General features: G+C 34.9%; 1 protein-coding gene across 4 annotated transcripts in view; it reads left to right on the forward strand.

Annotated features, from left to right (window-relative positions):
* The window catches only part of LOC143241009 (sodium-dependent transporter bedraggled-like), a 75,829-nt gene that overhangs the window by 32,003 nt on the left and 27,161 nt on the right, over positions 1-16,665 (forward strand). For all 4 annotated transcript variants that reach the window (XM_076484411.1, XM_076484414.1, XM_076484413.1 and 1 more), the window contains exons 6-7: positions 14,616-14,751; positions 15,504-15,635. In XM_076484411.1, the coding sequence (XP_076340526.1) occupies positions 14,616-14,751; positions 15,504-15,635 (268 nt within the window). The remainder of the gene's footprint in view (positions 1-14,615; positions 14,752-15,503; positions 15,636-16,665) is intronic.

A 16,665-nucleotide genomic window follows, 5' to 3' on the forward strand; every position in this document is an offset into this window, starting at 1 on the left:
TTTTCTTGATAAGTCTTATACAGACATGACGTACCTAATCATTTCTGTAATGGAGTACAGTGGTACCTCGGTTCTCGAACAACTCCCTTCTCGAACAATTCGGTTTTCGAACATATTGTTTGAGAAAAAAATGTCTCGGTTGTCGAATATAAAATCGGTTCCCGAACCAAGCTGTTGTGGCCCGAATCCCCGAAGTAACCCGACTGATGACCCGAACGATTCTTTGACCATTTTCGGCCCACGTCAAGCTTGTGCAAAACACTTTATCCGCACCTGTTGCTCAGTCCACACTTCCGCTAAAATCTGCTGTGAAAGTTCTCGTTTTTCTTTTTTTTAAATATTCTGATTAAATAAGCCACCATGGGGTCAAAGAAGGATAATGAAAGCAGCAAACCAAAAAAAAAGTTGTTAGAATCACAATAGAGGTGAAAAAAGATCTCATAGCAAAGTATGAGAGTGGTGTTTACGTGCTGACCTTGCTACACAGTTCGGTGTGGCGAAGTCTACAGTCTACACCATACTGAAAAATAAAGAGGTTATCAAAGGAGCTGATGTTGCAAAAGGAGTGACAGTGCTTAAGAAACAAAGATCACAAACAATTAAAGAGGTAGAAAAAACTGTTGTTGATTTGGGTAAACGAAAAACAGTTAGCTGGTGATAGCATTTCTGTGACCATCATTTGTGAGAAAGCATGCTGACCTCCTGAAAAACACCCCTGGATCGAGTGCTGATACAAGTGATGCCTTTAAGGCTGGTAGGGGGGTAGTTTGAAAAATTTAGGAAGAGAGTGGCATACATAGTGTGGTGAGATATGGGGAGGGTGCCATGCAGAAACAAACCTCATTAGACAAGTTTTTAGTGAGAAATAGGTCCAGTGAGTCTCAAGTAGGTTGTAGCGGTGCAAAGAGACAGAAAAGAGAAAAAACCCCAGAAGGAGAGTTACCTGACGTTTTTATGGAAGGTGACTCCCCTTCCAAACAATAATAACCCTCCTACTCTCCACATTCCTCACCACCTTTCACTTACGCCATCAGCTCTCCTCAGCACAGGTAAAGTGCAGTTAAATTTTCATTTATTGTTTTTTTTTATTGTGTTTATGGTTTTTGTGGTTGACTTTAGGCCTGTAAGTATCATTATACAGGTATAAATAAGCAATATTTTTACTTAAAATGCTTCATAATGCGTAATTTTTGGAGGTCTGTAACGGATTAATTTAATTTACAGTATTTTTTATGGGAAAAATTGATTCGGTTTTCGAACAGCCTTCTGGAACTGATTAAGTTCGAGAATCGAGGTATCACTGTATTTTATAGTTTTTTTTTTATTTAGCTTCGTATCTTTAGTGTAGACTAATCACCCAGTTATCTAATCGCCACAATATCGACGGGCTCACGTATCTAGTACTTGAAATAATACATGTAATGATGTGTCACAAGTGACATTTGTTAGTTGTAGACGCAAGCAACTATCTAATGGTATGGGACACTGAGTTAGCGAGGTGGTCTTAGTCGTCTGGCAAGAGTTAAAATTAACTATCAGAGTACCATAAGTGAAGACCATCCATGAAGTCTGGTCTGTAAACAATACAATTATCAGAGCATAGATGTGTATTTGCTATTAAATTATCATTCATTTAGAATATAATTAATCATGGGTTTTTATAATGCTTTTTCTTTCATTTTACTAACCTTCGTACTACAACTAATGTAATTATAACATTTTAACATTCTGCTTGTTTCTACGAGCCATTTTATTGTGGTTATTCTTGAAAAATGTAACCTTATAGTCAATGTAAGATTATGACAATCTGATGTTTTAAGGTATGTCAAATTTAAGACACTACATACTATAATAAATTGAAATGAGTCAGTTTTGTTAGAGTGGTTAATGGACTCCGTATTTTGAGGTCCTGTGTTGTAGTTCAGTTAGATTATGTATTAATCCGACACTGCTTTTCTTTATTAAGCACATAGCTTTGTACAGATGCTCATTTAACCCCTCTCATTATTAAGCACATAGCTTTGTGCAGATGTTCATCTAACCCCTCTCATTATTAAGTACATAGCTTTGTACAGATGTTCATTTAACCCCTCCCACAGTTCTGGAGTTAGCAGAACCAAACATTGGTAGCTAATTATGGATACGGGGATTTCGTTATCTGCACAACATAACCTCGTATTAATGGGGTTAAAATGCAACCGTAAGTTAACCAAAACGAGATCAAAGAAGTTCAACGGTAGGTTTTCAGGTCTGTGAATCCGAATCTAGCATTGGAGATTGCGTCCTGGGAGTCCCAGGATTCCAAAAAACGTGATGTTTGAAACAGTATTAATTTCCCTCATCCACATGCTAATAGGTCCAGGCTCTAGATGTAGGTGTTTAGGTACAAAGAGAGGATGTCCAAACAGGTGTTTTGAGTATTATATTCCATGAAGTAACTATAAAATTAATTGGAATAATGGAGGAGCTTGATTGCTTCTTTAGGGTTTTTCTGAATCATAAGACTGGCCTTGGTACCTTGTAGCAGAGCAAGGGTGTTTTATTATTATACACAGAATTATCAATACTTAAAGTAGTTGTTTCGTTTTGTAGTTTTTGCTCTTGATAAAAAGAGCATAGTTTCAGAATAGAGCTTCACGTGGTACCACTAACAGGAAATTAGACCACTTCAGGTTACAAACAACATTCTAACATACCAGTCGTGACAGATGACCTTACATAATCAGTTAATACATAACAGTGTAAATCCTTTTAAGACACAAAATGTAGAATTTCATACACGTTAAATGCATGAAATCAGTTATCGATTAAAAGATTATAATCCTTATAATGAGACAATTAATAACTATAAACTAGATGAGCATGAAACAGAAGACTTGTGTAACATAGATATTCTCGTGAAACGAAGAGGGAACTTACCAGTTGGCTATATGACAAAATATCTAAAAGGGAAAAAAATGAACATAATTGAATATTATTTACACAGAACACTTTAAACAAACTAACGTAGATATATAAAATTGCAAAGTTAATATGTTAACGTTAAATACTTACTAAGGTAAAACTCGTTAAGTGAAGTCGTGATAAAATACGATTCTGAATACGATAAAAAACTTACAAAAATAAAATTGCTAAGCAAATGAAGATTACGAAGTGACACCTATCAAGTTTAAAATCATAAAATTTAAATACAAAATATACAGTTGCTATAAGATAAGACATTCCTTTAAAAAGCACAAACATTCAACGTGAAATGTCACTAGTATTGTACCTTGGGGATCTGTCTGAGGAACTTTGCTGTTTTTGATTTATATCAATGACAGGCAACAAATGGTCAGTTAGTTAAAAAAGTAATTGATATGTTTAAAGAATGATATCTCCTGAGCCAGTTAATACATGCCAAAAGGACATTGAAAGAGGTTAGAGGTTTGATATGTTAGCAACTTAGTGTTATTTTTTCTCTCATTGTATATTTAATTAGCATCTGTAATTTGCCTTTTATTACAATTTTGAGTCATGTATATTTTCGTAAGATTCAAATGTTCTTTTTAATAAAGTGTTATAGATTTAATCGTGCGAAAACTCGTGTTCTCAAAAAAGCAGCCCTGAGTTAAATGTACGAGGTCTGTTCAAAAAATACGCGGACTGACGTCATAAAACAAAATGTACTTTATTTAGAAGTTACAGGTCTGGGACCCCTTCAAAGTACTCTCCTCCCCAACGAACGCACTTATCCCAACGGTGTTTTCACTTGTTGAAACAGTCCTGGTACGCTTCTTTTGTAATGTCCTCCAGCTCCTTCGTCGCATTTGCCTTAATCTCGGGAATCGTCCCAAATCTTCTTCCTTTCAAGGGTCTTTTGAGTTTGGGGAACAAGAAAAAATCGCAAGGAGCAAGGTCAGGTGAGTAGGGGGGTGGGGAAGAACAGTGATCGAGTGTTTGGCCAAAAACTCACGAGTCCCGAGGGCTGAATTTCGCAGCAACGCGGTGCATCTTCAATATTTCGGTAAAGATCTCGTAACAAGATCCAACTGATATCCCACACTCTTTAGCAAGCTCCGTGACAGCCAGACGTCGATTTGCCCGCACCAGGGTGTTGATTTTGTCGACGTGTGGGTCGTCAGTTGACGTGGAAGGACGTCCAGAACGCTCATCATCTTCAATGGACTGTCGACCATCCTTAAAACGTTCATGCCACTTGAAACATGCCGTACGATTTATAGCAACAACACCGTAAGCCGTGTTAAGCATAGCAAAAGTTTCAGTCGCAGATTTTCCAAGTTTAACACACAATTTCACAAGTCGTTGCTCCTTCAGGTCATTCATTCTGAAATCCGCCAAACGAAAAAAATCGCACCTCACTTAAAACCGCGTAGCTAATACACAAATGAAGATATCTGCAATCGGGAAAGGGCGTCGTAATCAGCTGATCAATGCGAACCTAGCGACATCAAGCGGATTCCCCTGGAACCAACTGGAGCCGCGCAATTCAAACAGTCCGCGTATTTTTTGAACAGCCCTCGTATGACCCTGGATTTTTTAAATTTTGATGGCAAAGGTAAGGAACTTTATGCTAAAAGGCACATTCTCGAATGTATAACTTTTTAAAAATATGCTTATAAATTTTTAAACTAAGTTTATAAAAATGTTTTATTGCAGGTGAAAACATCAATATAATATACTATAACGGTATCTATTGCTTTCAGAAGATATTTAAGTTTTTTTTAAACATACATCCACTCATGTTTATTATATAATGCCACATTAACCCTTATTTATTTTATAACTGCATTCTGAGTTTTCCAAATGTTCAAAGACTTTTATGGTAGTGTAATAATAAACATATAAAAATTAAATATAATATTAAAAAAGTGAAACTCTACTGTGCTTTGGACTCCAGACTTCCACTTGAAACATATCACTTACCAATTTGAACGTTACCAACAGATGGTTCAGCATTAATGATAAAGAGAAGATTGCGAAAAGAATGAGTCTAATTATTTAGATTAATCTTACATCTGCGGTGTGAAATTTTTAAAGCCTTATAAAATATGCTTTGAAAAGTCATTTTACAATGTTTAATTTTTTTAAAGTCAGTAGGGTATAATGTTGCCTTTCTAGTCATTTGACATTCATTGAAAAATACAGTGCTTATATAGACGAGGGTACCAGTTTAAATTTGGTACATCTGGATGTTTATGAATCATTTAAAGTGTAAATATACACTTGGATAGAAAACTGGCTGGATAGAAGAAAGCAGAATTTGTAATAAATGGAGTTCAGTCATACTGGATTTATGTCAGAAGTTGGGCAGTGCAGGGCTTTGTGTCAGTACCTTTCATGTATTATTTACATTCTTCACATAGGTGATGATGTTTAAGTTTTGAGTGTTGCTGCTTTACAAAATAATTTGTATTATTTTACGAGACGAAGAAATAAATAAGAGGTAGCTTTTAATTATACCAAACAAGTCTTCCTTCCTTATGGGTCTTATTGGGTATGGTCTTTTTCTTAATCTAGTTTTTCATTTTCTTTAATATTGGGCTACTATTAAATAGTGTTGAAAATGACTAAAAAGGCCTACTGCTGCTAGTTATTCTTTCTTTGCAATCCAGTAATACTGTGTTACGATTGTGCTCTTCTCGAATTATGACTTCCCTTTTTATGTCAAATTTATTTAGGTTGTGCTTATTCCTGTATGGAATTGACTCGTATTAAAGTAAACATAAAAAAAATGTACTGGTAATCAGTAACACAAATATTTAGAAATAGGTTTTTTTCTTACTGTCAACATGTTACTTTTCGAATATTTTTCCTTGTGGATAAAAAATCTAAAGTTCAAAGAGTGAATATAAAGCGACCACAAATAAATAATTCTGTCATTATGTCATTATTTGCTACAGAGTCTGCATATTACTCTGATTTAATATTTTAGTCAAGTTTATCTTTCAAACATGACTACATTTTTTAAGTAAAAGGGTATAGATGATCTTGTTGACTCTCCAAAGTTAGCAGAGAAACTAACATCTGAAGACACGCTGTATGAAATCTCACAACTTGTTGCAGTAAACTTCTTTTGTGATTAATAGCTACTATGTGAATACAAATTACGGCCACACTTCATACTATTTTCAATTCACCAGAAGGAGTCATAGTGGAAAGGGAACTTCTATACACCTCTGAGTTGGAGTTTCTTGTTGGTTTTCAGTCAAAAAGTGTCTATCATTTATCAAGCAAATCTCTGAGCTAACAGGCGTACTTATTTTGATGTTTATTTTCACATCCACTAATATAGAAGTAAAGTATTGAATTCTAATAATCAGCTTTCTATTACAAACCCTTTCTGATGTTTTCACTTTAACAATTTGGACACTTTAAAATATCCTGTCATAGTTTATTATCCCATGCTTTTTGTGATGGCAAAAATCATGAAAGCAGCGAGTGCCACTATGAACCACTGTATTGTAACTGCATTGGTTTCGATAACTTTTATTTTAGACCATGTCCAAAATGGATTGAAGCAAAAGAGGTACAAAAACTATTTTACATTTTGTGCCTTGAGGTATGGAGCTTCTGAAACAGAGTTATACTGACTGGACTCCATTGCTACGGTGAGTGTGAGGATATGTTTCTAATCCTCAAAAAAAGTAATTCTATAACCACGTTGAAGTTCTGCATTCCATGGATAAGCAAGGCACACCAATAAGCAACTGGAAATAGTTCCATTGGCTCTCGTATAATACAGTTACTCACCCTCAACCATTGGAATCCAATTTGTGTGGTAGGGAGTAGCCACTTTGATCTTAGATGGGGTCCATGAAGGATCGTTGGACCTGCCATAGATTAAAAAATAAGTAGTTATAAAATCAAATAATGATCTTTCCAACCAAGATTTAGGGGAAAATAGCCACGTTTACTTAATAAAACAGTTGAGATTTTCATGTTAATGTATATTTCTTAATACCTTAAGTGATTTCTAGTATCATGTTTGTATTTCTTTATAAGAGACACACTTGAGTAACCTGCCAATATTATAACAGTTTTATTACATATAAAGGAAAGGTTTTATGACTGATTGTTTCACATGTATCTCTATTGGTTGCTCTGTCAGTTTTTTCTCCACTTTTCTCCAGAAGAAGGGCCCTTTCAGTGGCACAGCATTATGTCTGGAGACTTGTACTGCTAAAAACTGGGTTTCAATACTCGTGGTGGGTAGAGCACAGATAGTCATTTGTGTAGCTTTGTGTTTAATAACAAACAACAACATCCAGAAAAGGGAAATGATCAAGCAGACCTTGATGATATTATCAAGTAGTAGTCATCTTCATTTATCTTGATGAAGAGAAACCCACTTGAAATAAAAATATATCTTACAACAGCTGGTATGGGTGTTAACACTTTTATTGATAAGGAGAGAACAACGTTTCGACCTTCCTAGGTCATATTCAGGTTAAGAAAGAGAGAGAGAGAGAGAGAGAGAGAGAGAGAGAGAGAGAGAGAGAGAGTTTGAATGTGACCGTTGACGGACACATGTCTTAGAGACGAAAGTATAAACGGGTACCGGATTGTAGGGGGCGTTGCAAGTGGATGTTAGGTTATTGATTAGTATAGGTATAAAGGTGTTCCTTTATATTGGTTTAATTTTGGTTTTAGTTGCTGTATAAGTAGGGCTTCTTTGATTTTGTGTTTGTTTATATTTGTTTCAGTATTTAATATTTGGGTGTTTCCTATGGTTATGTCGTGTTTATTTGATTTCCAGTGTTCAAAAACATGTAAAGGTGTTTCTTGTGTTTCCATTTTTCTGCTTGTTTCTCCAATATAGAAGTCGTAGCAGTTGTTGCATTGTATTTTATAAATTATGTTGGTGTTGTGTTTGTCTGTGCTTTCTTGGCTACCAAGGCATGAGTAGAAAAACTTTACATTTGTGGCCAGAATATCATTATGATTATAAAAAAAAACATTCTCTCTAATGATCTGGCAACTCATAAGACAAACTAGCTTACAACCATTGCAAGAAGATGTCCAACCTCTTTTCTGCTTCTTGCAATGTTCTTTTAATTTTTTCAACTAGAATTAGGAGGAAGATAAATTTTCGGACTTCTGTTGTTAGACTATTATCATCTAGTTTTCTAATCACATAAAATTTCAAGATTCCTTCTAATTAAAGACTGTCTCATAGACTAACCATATGTGTAAAGTCTTGGAAACAGTGTTTAACCCGTTACAGTCTGGTAGCATTACATTGGCCTCTTCGCATATCTAAACTGTAGGTACTTTAAAATTCAATATGAGAACATGGGACCTTTTAAGCTACAAATGAGATTTTTTTTTATCAATGCATGCTTCATAATAAAAATAGTTACGTACTATCAAATGTACAAATTACCTAACCATAAACGTGAAAGCTATTTTCATGCACTATTCTACATAATAGTACAATGTAATCATAATGATGTTATGTTAGGCATCATTGTTGAAAAAATGTGTAATAATATTTCATCAACAGCTCTGAATACTATAAATTTTAATTAGTCTACCTTACTCAATGTTATGTATAAAATTTCTCTGTCCTTTCACAAATTATCTACAGCTGCTTCAACTAGACTTTAAGCTCTAGACTACCTGTGGACTTTCATACCATACTTTCCATCTCTTCTAGAGCTATGTCTCAGTTTTTCTTCACCCAAAATGCTAGGGATAAGACAAAATTAAAACAACCTTTTTCAGTATAACTTAACAAACTACAACATGATAAGCTGTGATATTAAGAATACTCAGTATTTACTCTTTATATCAAGTTTGTTTCACGACTTCTTGGCCTGGCATGGCCAAGCGCGTAAGGCGTGCGACTCGTAATCCGAGGGTTGCGGGTTCGCACCCGCTTCGCGCTAAACATGCTCGCCCTCCCAGCCGTGGGGGCGTATAATGTGACGGTCAATCCCACTATTCGTTGGTAAAAGAGTAGCCCAAGAGTTGGCGGTGGGTGGTGATGACTAGCTGCCTTCCCTCTAGTCTTACACTGCTAAATTAGGGACGGCTAGCACAGATAGCCCTCGAGTAGCTTTGTGCGAAATTCCAAAAAAACCAAACCAATTCACGACTTCTCTAATACTCTGAGTAATGCACTCAATAAGATGCAGAAATGTCAAGTTATTTTTAGATTTTTTAATACACACTTTAAATCTAACAAGTTTCAGTTGATATTGTACATAAGAGATGTATTATATTGTACATATAATTTAAACATTTCCACTAAATCCCAATACAAATTATAATTGAGGCAAGGTACTAGAAATATAGATTAGCAGCTGTTTTTATTACTTTGTTAAAAAAATGTTAATGATATACACTGCTGGCCAAAATCATAAGACTAATGAACATAAAGAAAAATATGCATTTTGCGTTGTTAGACTCAACCACTTATTTGAGTAGAGCTTCGAAAGATGAAAATAAGAAAAGGGGAAAAAAAAACGTTTTTAGCATTTAATAGGGAAAATGTAAGTACTATGAAATTAGCCTAAATGCTAGCTGCTCTAAAGATTAATACCATACCGAAAAGAAGTCTTAAACAGGGTAAGAAATGCCCAACAAGAGGTCTCAGTAGTGAGTTGCACGACCGTCATTATGAATAACTTCAAACATTCGCTTTGGCATGGTCGATATAAGCGTTTGCAGAAGGCTGGCTGGAATGATATTCCAAGTGGTTAAGATGGCTTCGCAAAGATCATGCACCGTTTGGAATTGACGTCCATTTCTATAGACTTCCCTTGCCATCCATCTGCAAACATTTTCAAAGGGGTTCAGTTCGGGCGAACACGCTAGATGATCCAAAAGAATCACGTTATTCGTCATGAATAAGTCCTTTGTCCTGCGGTCATTGTGGATTGCAGCGATGTCCGGCTAAAAAATCCAGTCATTTCCACACAAGCGAGGGCCTTCAGTCAATAAGGATGCTCTCTCCAACATGCCAATGTAGTCAGCTGCTCTTTGACACCCCTGTATAACCTAAAGCTCCATCGTTCCATGAAAGGAGAAAGCACCCCAGATCATGAGGGAACCATCTCCACTATGTCGTGTAAAAAATATCTCCGGTGGGATATCCTTATCTTACCAATAACGTTGGAAGCCATCTGGACCATCCAGGTTAAATTTTTTCTCATTAGAGAACAAAACCTTCGTCCACTTTTCTACGTCCCATGTTTGGTGTTTCTCAGCAAAGTTTAACCGAGCTGTTTCGTGGTGTGGAAAGAGACGTGGCCTTTGAAGACGTTTATGGTTTTATAGCATTTCTCTTGTAGATGGCGTCTTATTGTTCTTTAGCTGCATTCTGCGTCCACAAGGGCCTTAAGCTGTTTCGACGATCGGCTGGTGTCTTGCCGGACAACCCGTCGAATTCTCCTGCTCAACGCCGGGGAAATTTTCTTGGGCCGACCGCTGGAAATTCTCGTTCCGTATCCCTCAGGGTCTTTTAAGAAATTTGCAACATCAGTTTTACTACGCCAAATCTCACCAGCGATGGCACGCTGAGAGAGACCTCGCTTTTGCAGCTCGACAATTCTGCCACGTTCAAACTTTATCAACTTTTCAGCCTTTGCCATGGTTTTACCCAATGTAACACAGGAGATGTCAGTGAGAGATGTTGACAACGCTAATGCTTGAACGCAAATGACTAAATTTCGTTACGTGTTTACCGATTAACGCTTCGTTTCAGTGTGGTCTTAAACTTTTGACCAGCTAGTATTTAGGCTAATTCCATAGTGCTCACATTTTCCCTATTAAATGCTAAAAATGGTTTTTATTTTTATTTTCCCTTTTCTTATTTTCATCTTTCGAAGCTCTATCACGTAAGTGGTAGAGTCTAACAACGCAAAATACATATTTTTTTATGTTTATTGGCCTTAAGATTTTGGCCAGCAGCGTATACACATCAAAGTACCCTTTAAGATTTTAATGTTTTACTTAAACTTTATTTTGTTGAAAATATGGAGGCAGAATTATTCAAAGCACAATATCGTTAACACAGTGAAAGGATAGGAATGATGATTGCTCACATCGTTTAGTTCCGTGTATGATCGATTCCACATTGATCATTTGGTGGGATTTTAAATGTTATTTGGGAAAGTCTTTCTCAATAGAAGTCGTCTAATTTCTGTATTTTCAATCTTAAAAAGACACATGTAGGTTCATCTCATTACGGATCTCAGTTTCTTGTGGGATTGTGAATTATTTGTTTACATTTTTATTTGTAATTATTATTTAGAGGTCAATGTGGAATGAACAGTATCCTTATCCTTTATACAGGACTTCCAAGTACCTCAGTGCTGTATCTTGAATGCCACACTATTTAGCATGAATATCAATGGCACCACTGAACAACTTCTCCTGTAGTTGTAAGCAGTTTTTGTGTCTATCTCTTTCGTAATTTTCATTGGTTATAAAATATTAGATACACTGAGTGGAAGCTTCAAACTACCGTCAATAAACTGTGTGAATGGAACATTACAAATGTTTCAAATGTTTTTCATTTAAAACCATCTGCATGCATTTCTGTTGCTAACATGAATTACATTCTGATTTCAAGCTCAACCTGCGAGTTGCATGCATTCTTGTAGTAGTTGAGAAAATGTTTAGAATTTACTTGGACATTAAGATGACTTTGTCACAAAAACAGTTTAAAGTTAATGTGCAAGTAAAGTAAACTATGCACTATGTTCTACCTTGTGAGAAGTGAATAGGTGTCGGGCTTAAAATCTATTCTCTATTTTGATCTAAACTATACTGCAGTTTGTGATCTTTACCTTAACCTCAGTCTGTGTGGAAGCTCTTGTAATCTCTGCATCATTAGGACTTTCCACACATACTAATCTTTAGTTTAACCACAGAGCTTTATTAACCCCCACTTCACTTCAGACATTTGCAACTCTCTTTAAACTCTGCTTCTGTGGTCTGACCACTGCCGCATCGGCCAATCTGCAATGTATCTTCATTTTTCAGCAGACTTATTTTGGCCTTTGTATTCAGGCAAAGTTTAGAAATAGGTTTGACATTGGAAGTCTTTATTGAATCTGATTATTCAACAAAATCCAACTACAGGTTACCATCTCCCACTGCAATACTTCTTACTCGGCTAAACATCGGAGAAATCCTGATAGTAAACATTGATTTTTAATTGACTCGTATTTTTCAAGCTATTTGTTTCATTTTATTGTTTATATATAGGAGCCAAGTAATACACTAACTGTACAATTTTACTGACTGGCTTTAACTTTTTGATGGCTCTGTAATCTCTATCGCTTTTCATTCTGTTCTCTGGGATATTCAGAAGTGGCTGGCTTATTTCTTGCCGTTATCTATCTACAACAATTTTTGGGGTTTCCGGTTATATTGGAATTCAAGATAATGAGCACACTAATGCGTAACAGTGAAATCAGGGTCTATTGGTAATGTAATACCTTTGCTTGTTTCTCACTTGGATTCCAGGCCAGTCATCCAAACTAGGCTTCATGCCAAGTAGCAGCTAATTTGTTGTGAGCAATGACACAAGAAGTGTTTAGAGTTAAAATCTATTACTATCGATTGGCCGTCTAGTTTTTACAGTAATTGGAGGGAAAAATGTCGTTCTTGTAGGGCTTTGCATTGGTCACAGTTTTGTTACATATCATTGTTTTTCTTAAAAGGGAGTGATCCATTAATTTGTGAGCTGTAAGACACTCAAATCATATGTTAGTTTTATACTATTTATAAGCGATGACAGAACTTGCAACATGCTTCTATTTATGTGCCTGTCACGTCGACAGTATCGGTGACATTCAGAACTCAACAATTCATGTTAAGTAGCAAATGCTGCATCATTTGATCTTGGGTCATGACCTTCCCAGCAAAAAGTTTGGAGAATTTCTTAACTTAAACTTGTTTCACCTCACTATTATGTGTGCTGGTTCTAGAAAATGCTTTTTTTGTAATGAGAAGGACTACAGATCTGGTCTCATCATAGCCATTTTTAACTCACTCTCTCATATTGGTTCGAGTAATGTATTACATAGTGTAATGATGATCATGCCATCTGTTGATTTGATGAAGGTAACCTGTACAGTGCTTTCTGAAACTAAGGGTTCTCTAAAGTGGTTATACAGTCTTGTTTTTAGATCATTTCTACTCCTCGCTGGCATATTTTTTTTCATATTGTAGAGCCATCTTATGGGCAATGTACCATACTAAGTGAAAGACAAAGTTTGAAGGATTCAAAGCCGCTAGTTAGATACTACTTCCATAATAACCAAATTATATTCTTATCACCAGAACGTGTCTCAGTTAGAATAAGATAGAGTACTTACAAGGACAAGCATTATTAGTTCATAAAAACGGAACAAAAAACACGGGAGACCAATCTGATAAATAAAATTATTGTTTAAATTGCGAGGAAACAGAACAGAGGGTTACATATAGTCTGATCGTTCAGTGGATAGAAACTGCTGTTGTTAAATGTAAGGATAAAGATTAATGAAAGAAAGTTGTATTAAAATTAAAGAAAAAGAACTGTCTTTAATTTTAAAAAAAGTAAGCTTTAATCCGAAATAAGTATACTATTGGTGGTTTTGATAGGATGAAAAATAATCATCCACATGATTAACAAGTGGAATCAGTTAACATGCAGACAAGACTTTCATAACAATTCTTAGCTGTTTTAAGATAAAAACAAATATGCCTGAAAATGCCAGTAGTAATCTGGTGATATACTTTCTATCTGTAGAAATTTAATCAAAATATTGGATCACAAATATGTGAATGTTTCTCTGCTTCATGTGATATTTATAAACTACTTTCACATTGTAACCTAGTATGCACTACAAGTATCCAATATGGCTGCAGGTAGCCACCTTTATCAAATCGTGTTGTAGATACACGAATTAGCAGAGAATTCTAGCAAGATTTATTATGTTTGTAACAAAAAAAAATAAATTCTATATGATAGGAAATATCCACTTTATAATGGTGAAATGCAGTGGTATCTGTATATCGTACTTTTGAGTAAACAGATAAAAGAGATTATTTTAATTTTCACTTGTTTTAAAATCCAAATATATGACAAAAAGTACTGTAAATTTACTAAAAATACTGATCAAATAATAGTTGCAAAAGGAATATAATCTCCTCCCGAAAAGAATCGATAGATTAGTAGCAATGTTTATTTAAAAACATACAAACCTGCATTGACTAACAAAATCGATGTCAAGACCAGCTGGAAACTGCGGTTTTTACCAATACCAAGTCTAATCAGCCTAGGTAAGTTGCGAGAAAGGTTGTTACTCAATGAAGCACTATATGATTTTAAATATGGAAATTAATTTTTAAAGCACTTTCATTCCGAAAAAAAATAGTTGGTTCCTATTCAAGTTTCACGAAAGATATTTTATGTTTTGTTGTGTTTTTTGTCATGATTAGCCTCACTTGGAGGTGAATAAGACCGTTATATCAGTGAATCTGGAAAGCTGAATGCTTTAAACTCATTTTCGGAATGATAGTGTTTAGAGATGTTTGTGCATGTTTGCAAAAATTACATCAATGTCGGATCACTGTTGAAATCAGCAACTCGTTATTATTAATAACTTTTACAGTGGTCGAATTTTGGAAAGACGGCCTGGAGCATATGACCACAAAGAAGAATTTAAATTTGAGATAACCTTTAATTTAGCCATCATTTGGTTACTAGTCTTCATTATTCTATGTAAAGGAATCCGTCTGTATGGAAAGGTGAGTCGTTATTTTAGTTCAGTACAGTATTAGTTATATTTTCCGTAACATGTAAAAAAAACAAGAAACAGGAATCAAACTTCCTGAAAATGTATTATGCAATACATATTACTATTTGAATGTATTACTTCTGTGGTTGTGATTTAACTATTTGTTAGCTTTCTGGGCAATAAATCGGAAAGTCTAAAGTTCAAGTCCATGATGTGTAACTTTTAGCAATCGTGGCATCATAAAGGTGGCAACTAAATCTGTTTGTCGGTTAAATGTAGTCATGTAAATGACAGACGACTTCTTGATCTCCTTCTATTAGAACTTAAAAATCATAAGCATCTATATCTCTAACCGTTGTCAGGCCGTTTAATGACGGATAAGGTGCTGTTCAGGTTAAATTCCACATATCAGTTAAATTATTGAGGTTTTTCTTATGAAAAAAAAATCACCATATATATTCATAGTTCTGCTATTAACTATAATTTAACGTCTTCTATTTTTAGTCAGATTTGAAGCGCGTATAATTAGTTCATAATAAAGTGAACACTGATAGATGGATAAATAGATGTTGAAATATTTAGGTAATTAAATATTGTTCAAATTATTGTAGTTTGAAAATAGCGTATGATATTAATGTTGTTATTGAAATTACTAATGTTTTTATTTCTTTTTAATGGTAACGTGTCGCATACATAAATTTAAATGAATATCTTATCTGAAGATAGCACAAACTTTATTTTCAACTTGTTTTTTTCTGTCAGTTAACGTACGTCATTGTTATTGTTCCTCTTTCTTCACTGCTTATAATGTCTGTGCGGATGATGGAAGTATGGGGAAATGCCTTGACTGAATTATTTGATGTGCAATGGAAAAGAGTGCTAATCGACTCGTCCGTAAGTTTGAAGGTTTATATTTCATCACAGAAGGTATAAGCGATATTTCAAGCATAGTTTTGTTACTGTGAAGACTATGATAGAACATGTACTATAGACTGTGTGTCAAATGACTCCTGTTATGCCTTAAATGTGCGTGCGTGTGTGTAGAGAGAGGAAAAAAAATTAATACTTAAACAGTTGAGCAAAATGTAATCAAAAGAAAGCAGTGCATTAGAAACAACAAATCAAAGTCTGTAATAAATGAAGTTTAAATGAACGAAATAAGCCCAAATAACAACAGAATAAAGATGCGGGCTATAATGTGCCTTGGGTTTTAGAGTTGCCACAAAGTAGGACCCACGTTGCTGTGGGGATACACCGTTTATCAATCTTAACTGCTGTTCACCAGTTTTACATAAAATTACCAAGTGAAATACACTTTACGAAAGTATCGTCTTTAATTATATGTTGATTTTGTTTGGACTTGTTTTTGTTCATTTTATATATGTGTGTGTATGTATGTATAATATAAATCCTAACCTCTTTATGCATTGACTCCATATCAAAAGCAGTACTTATTTGTTAACTCCTTATGTTTCTTTGGTAATTTTTGCAATAATACTATTGTTTTACTAGATTTTAAGGTTTACTAAGTTTGTGGTTTCATGGTTGAATCTTTTGTTACATCATAATCATTCGCTTCTTAGTAGAACTCAAAATCGATTTTTACGATGTACAGACATCCAGTATTTAAAACTTGTTTGGTATAAATCCCAGAGACTTCTCCAACGTTCGATGCTTTGACTTTATATCAGTGATATGAAGGGAAATATTTTGTAGAAGTGAAAACAAAGTGCATTCTAAACTTTCTCAATAGCATTATGGCTAGATATCTATATACAAATATGCAGTAAGCAAATGACCTCTTCTTGTGACATGACATATAATTCTGGGAATTACCTGGATTGTATTATATATACTTAGCTTTGCGGGAATATAGGAAAATAAACTTAGTACGCATACCGTAGTATGGATTTATAACACTAAT

Source organism: Tachypleus tridentatus, chromosome 13 (assembly GCF_004210375.1).
Source record: "Tachypleus tridentatus isolate NWPU-2018 chromosome 13, ASM421037v1, whole genome shotgun sequence".
Lineage (NCBI taxonomy): Eukaryota > Metazoa > Arthropoda > Merostomata > Xiphosura > Limulidae > Tachypleus > Tachypleus tridentatus.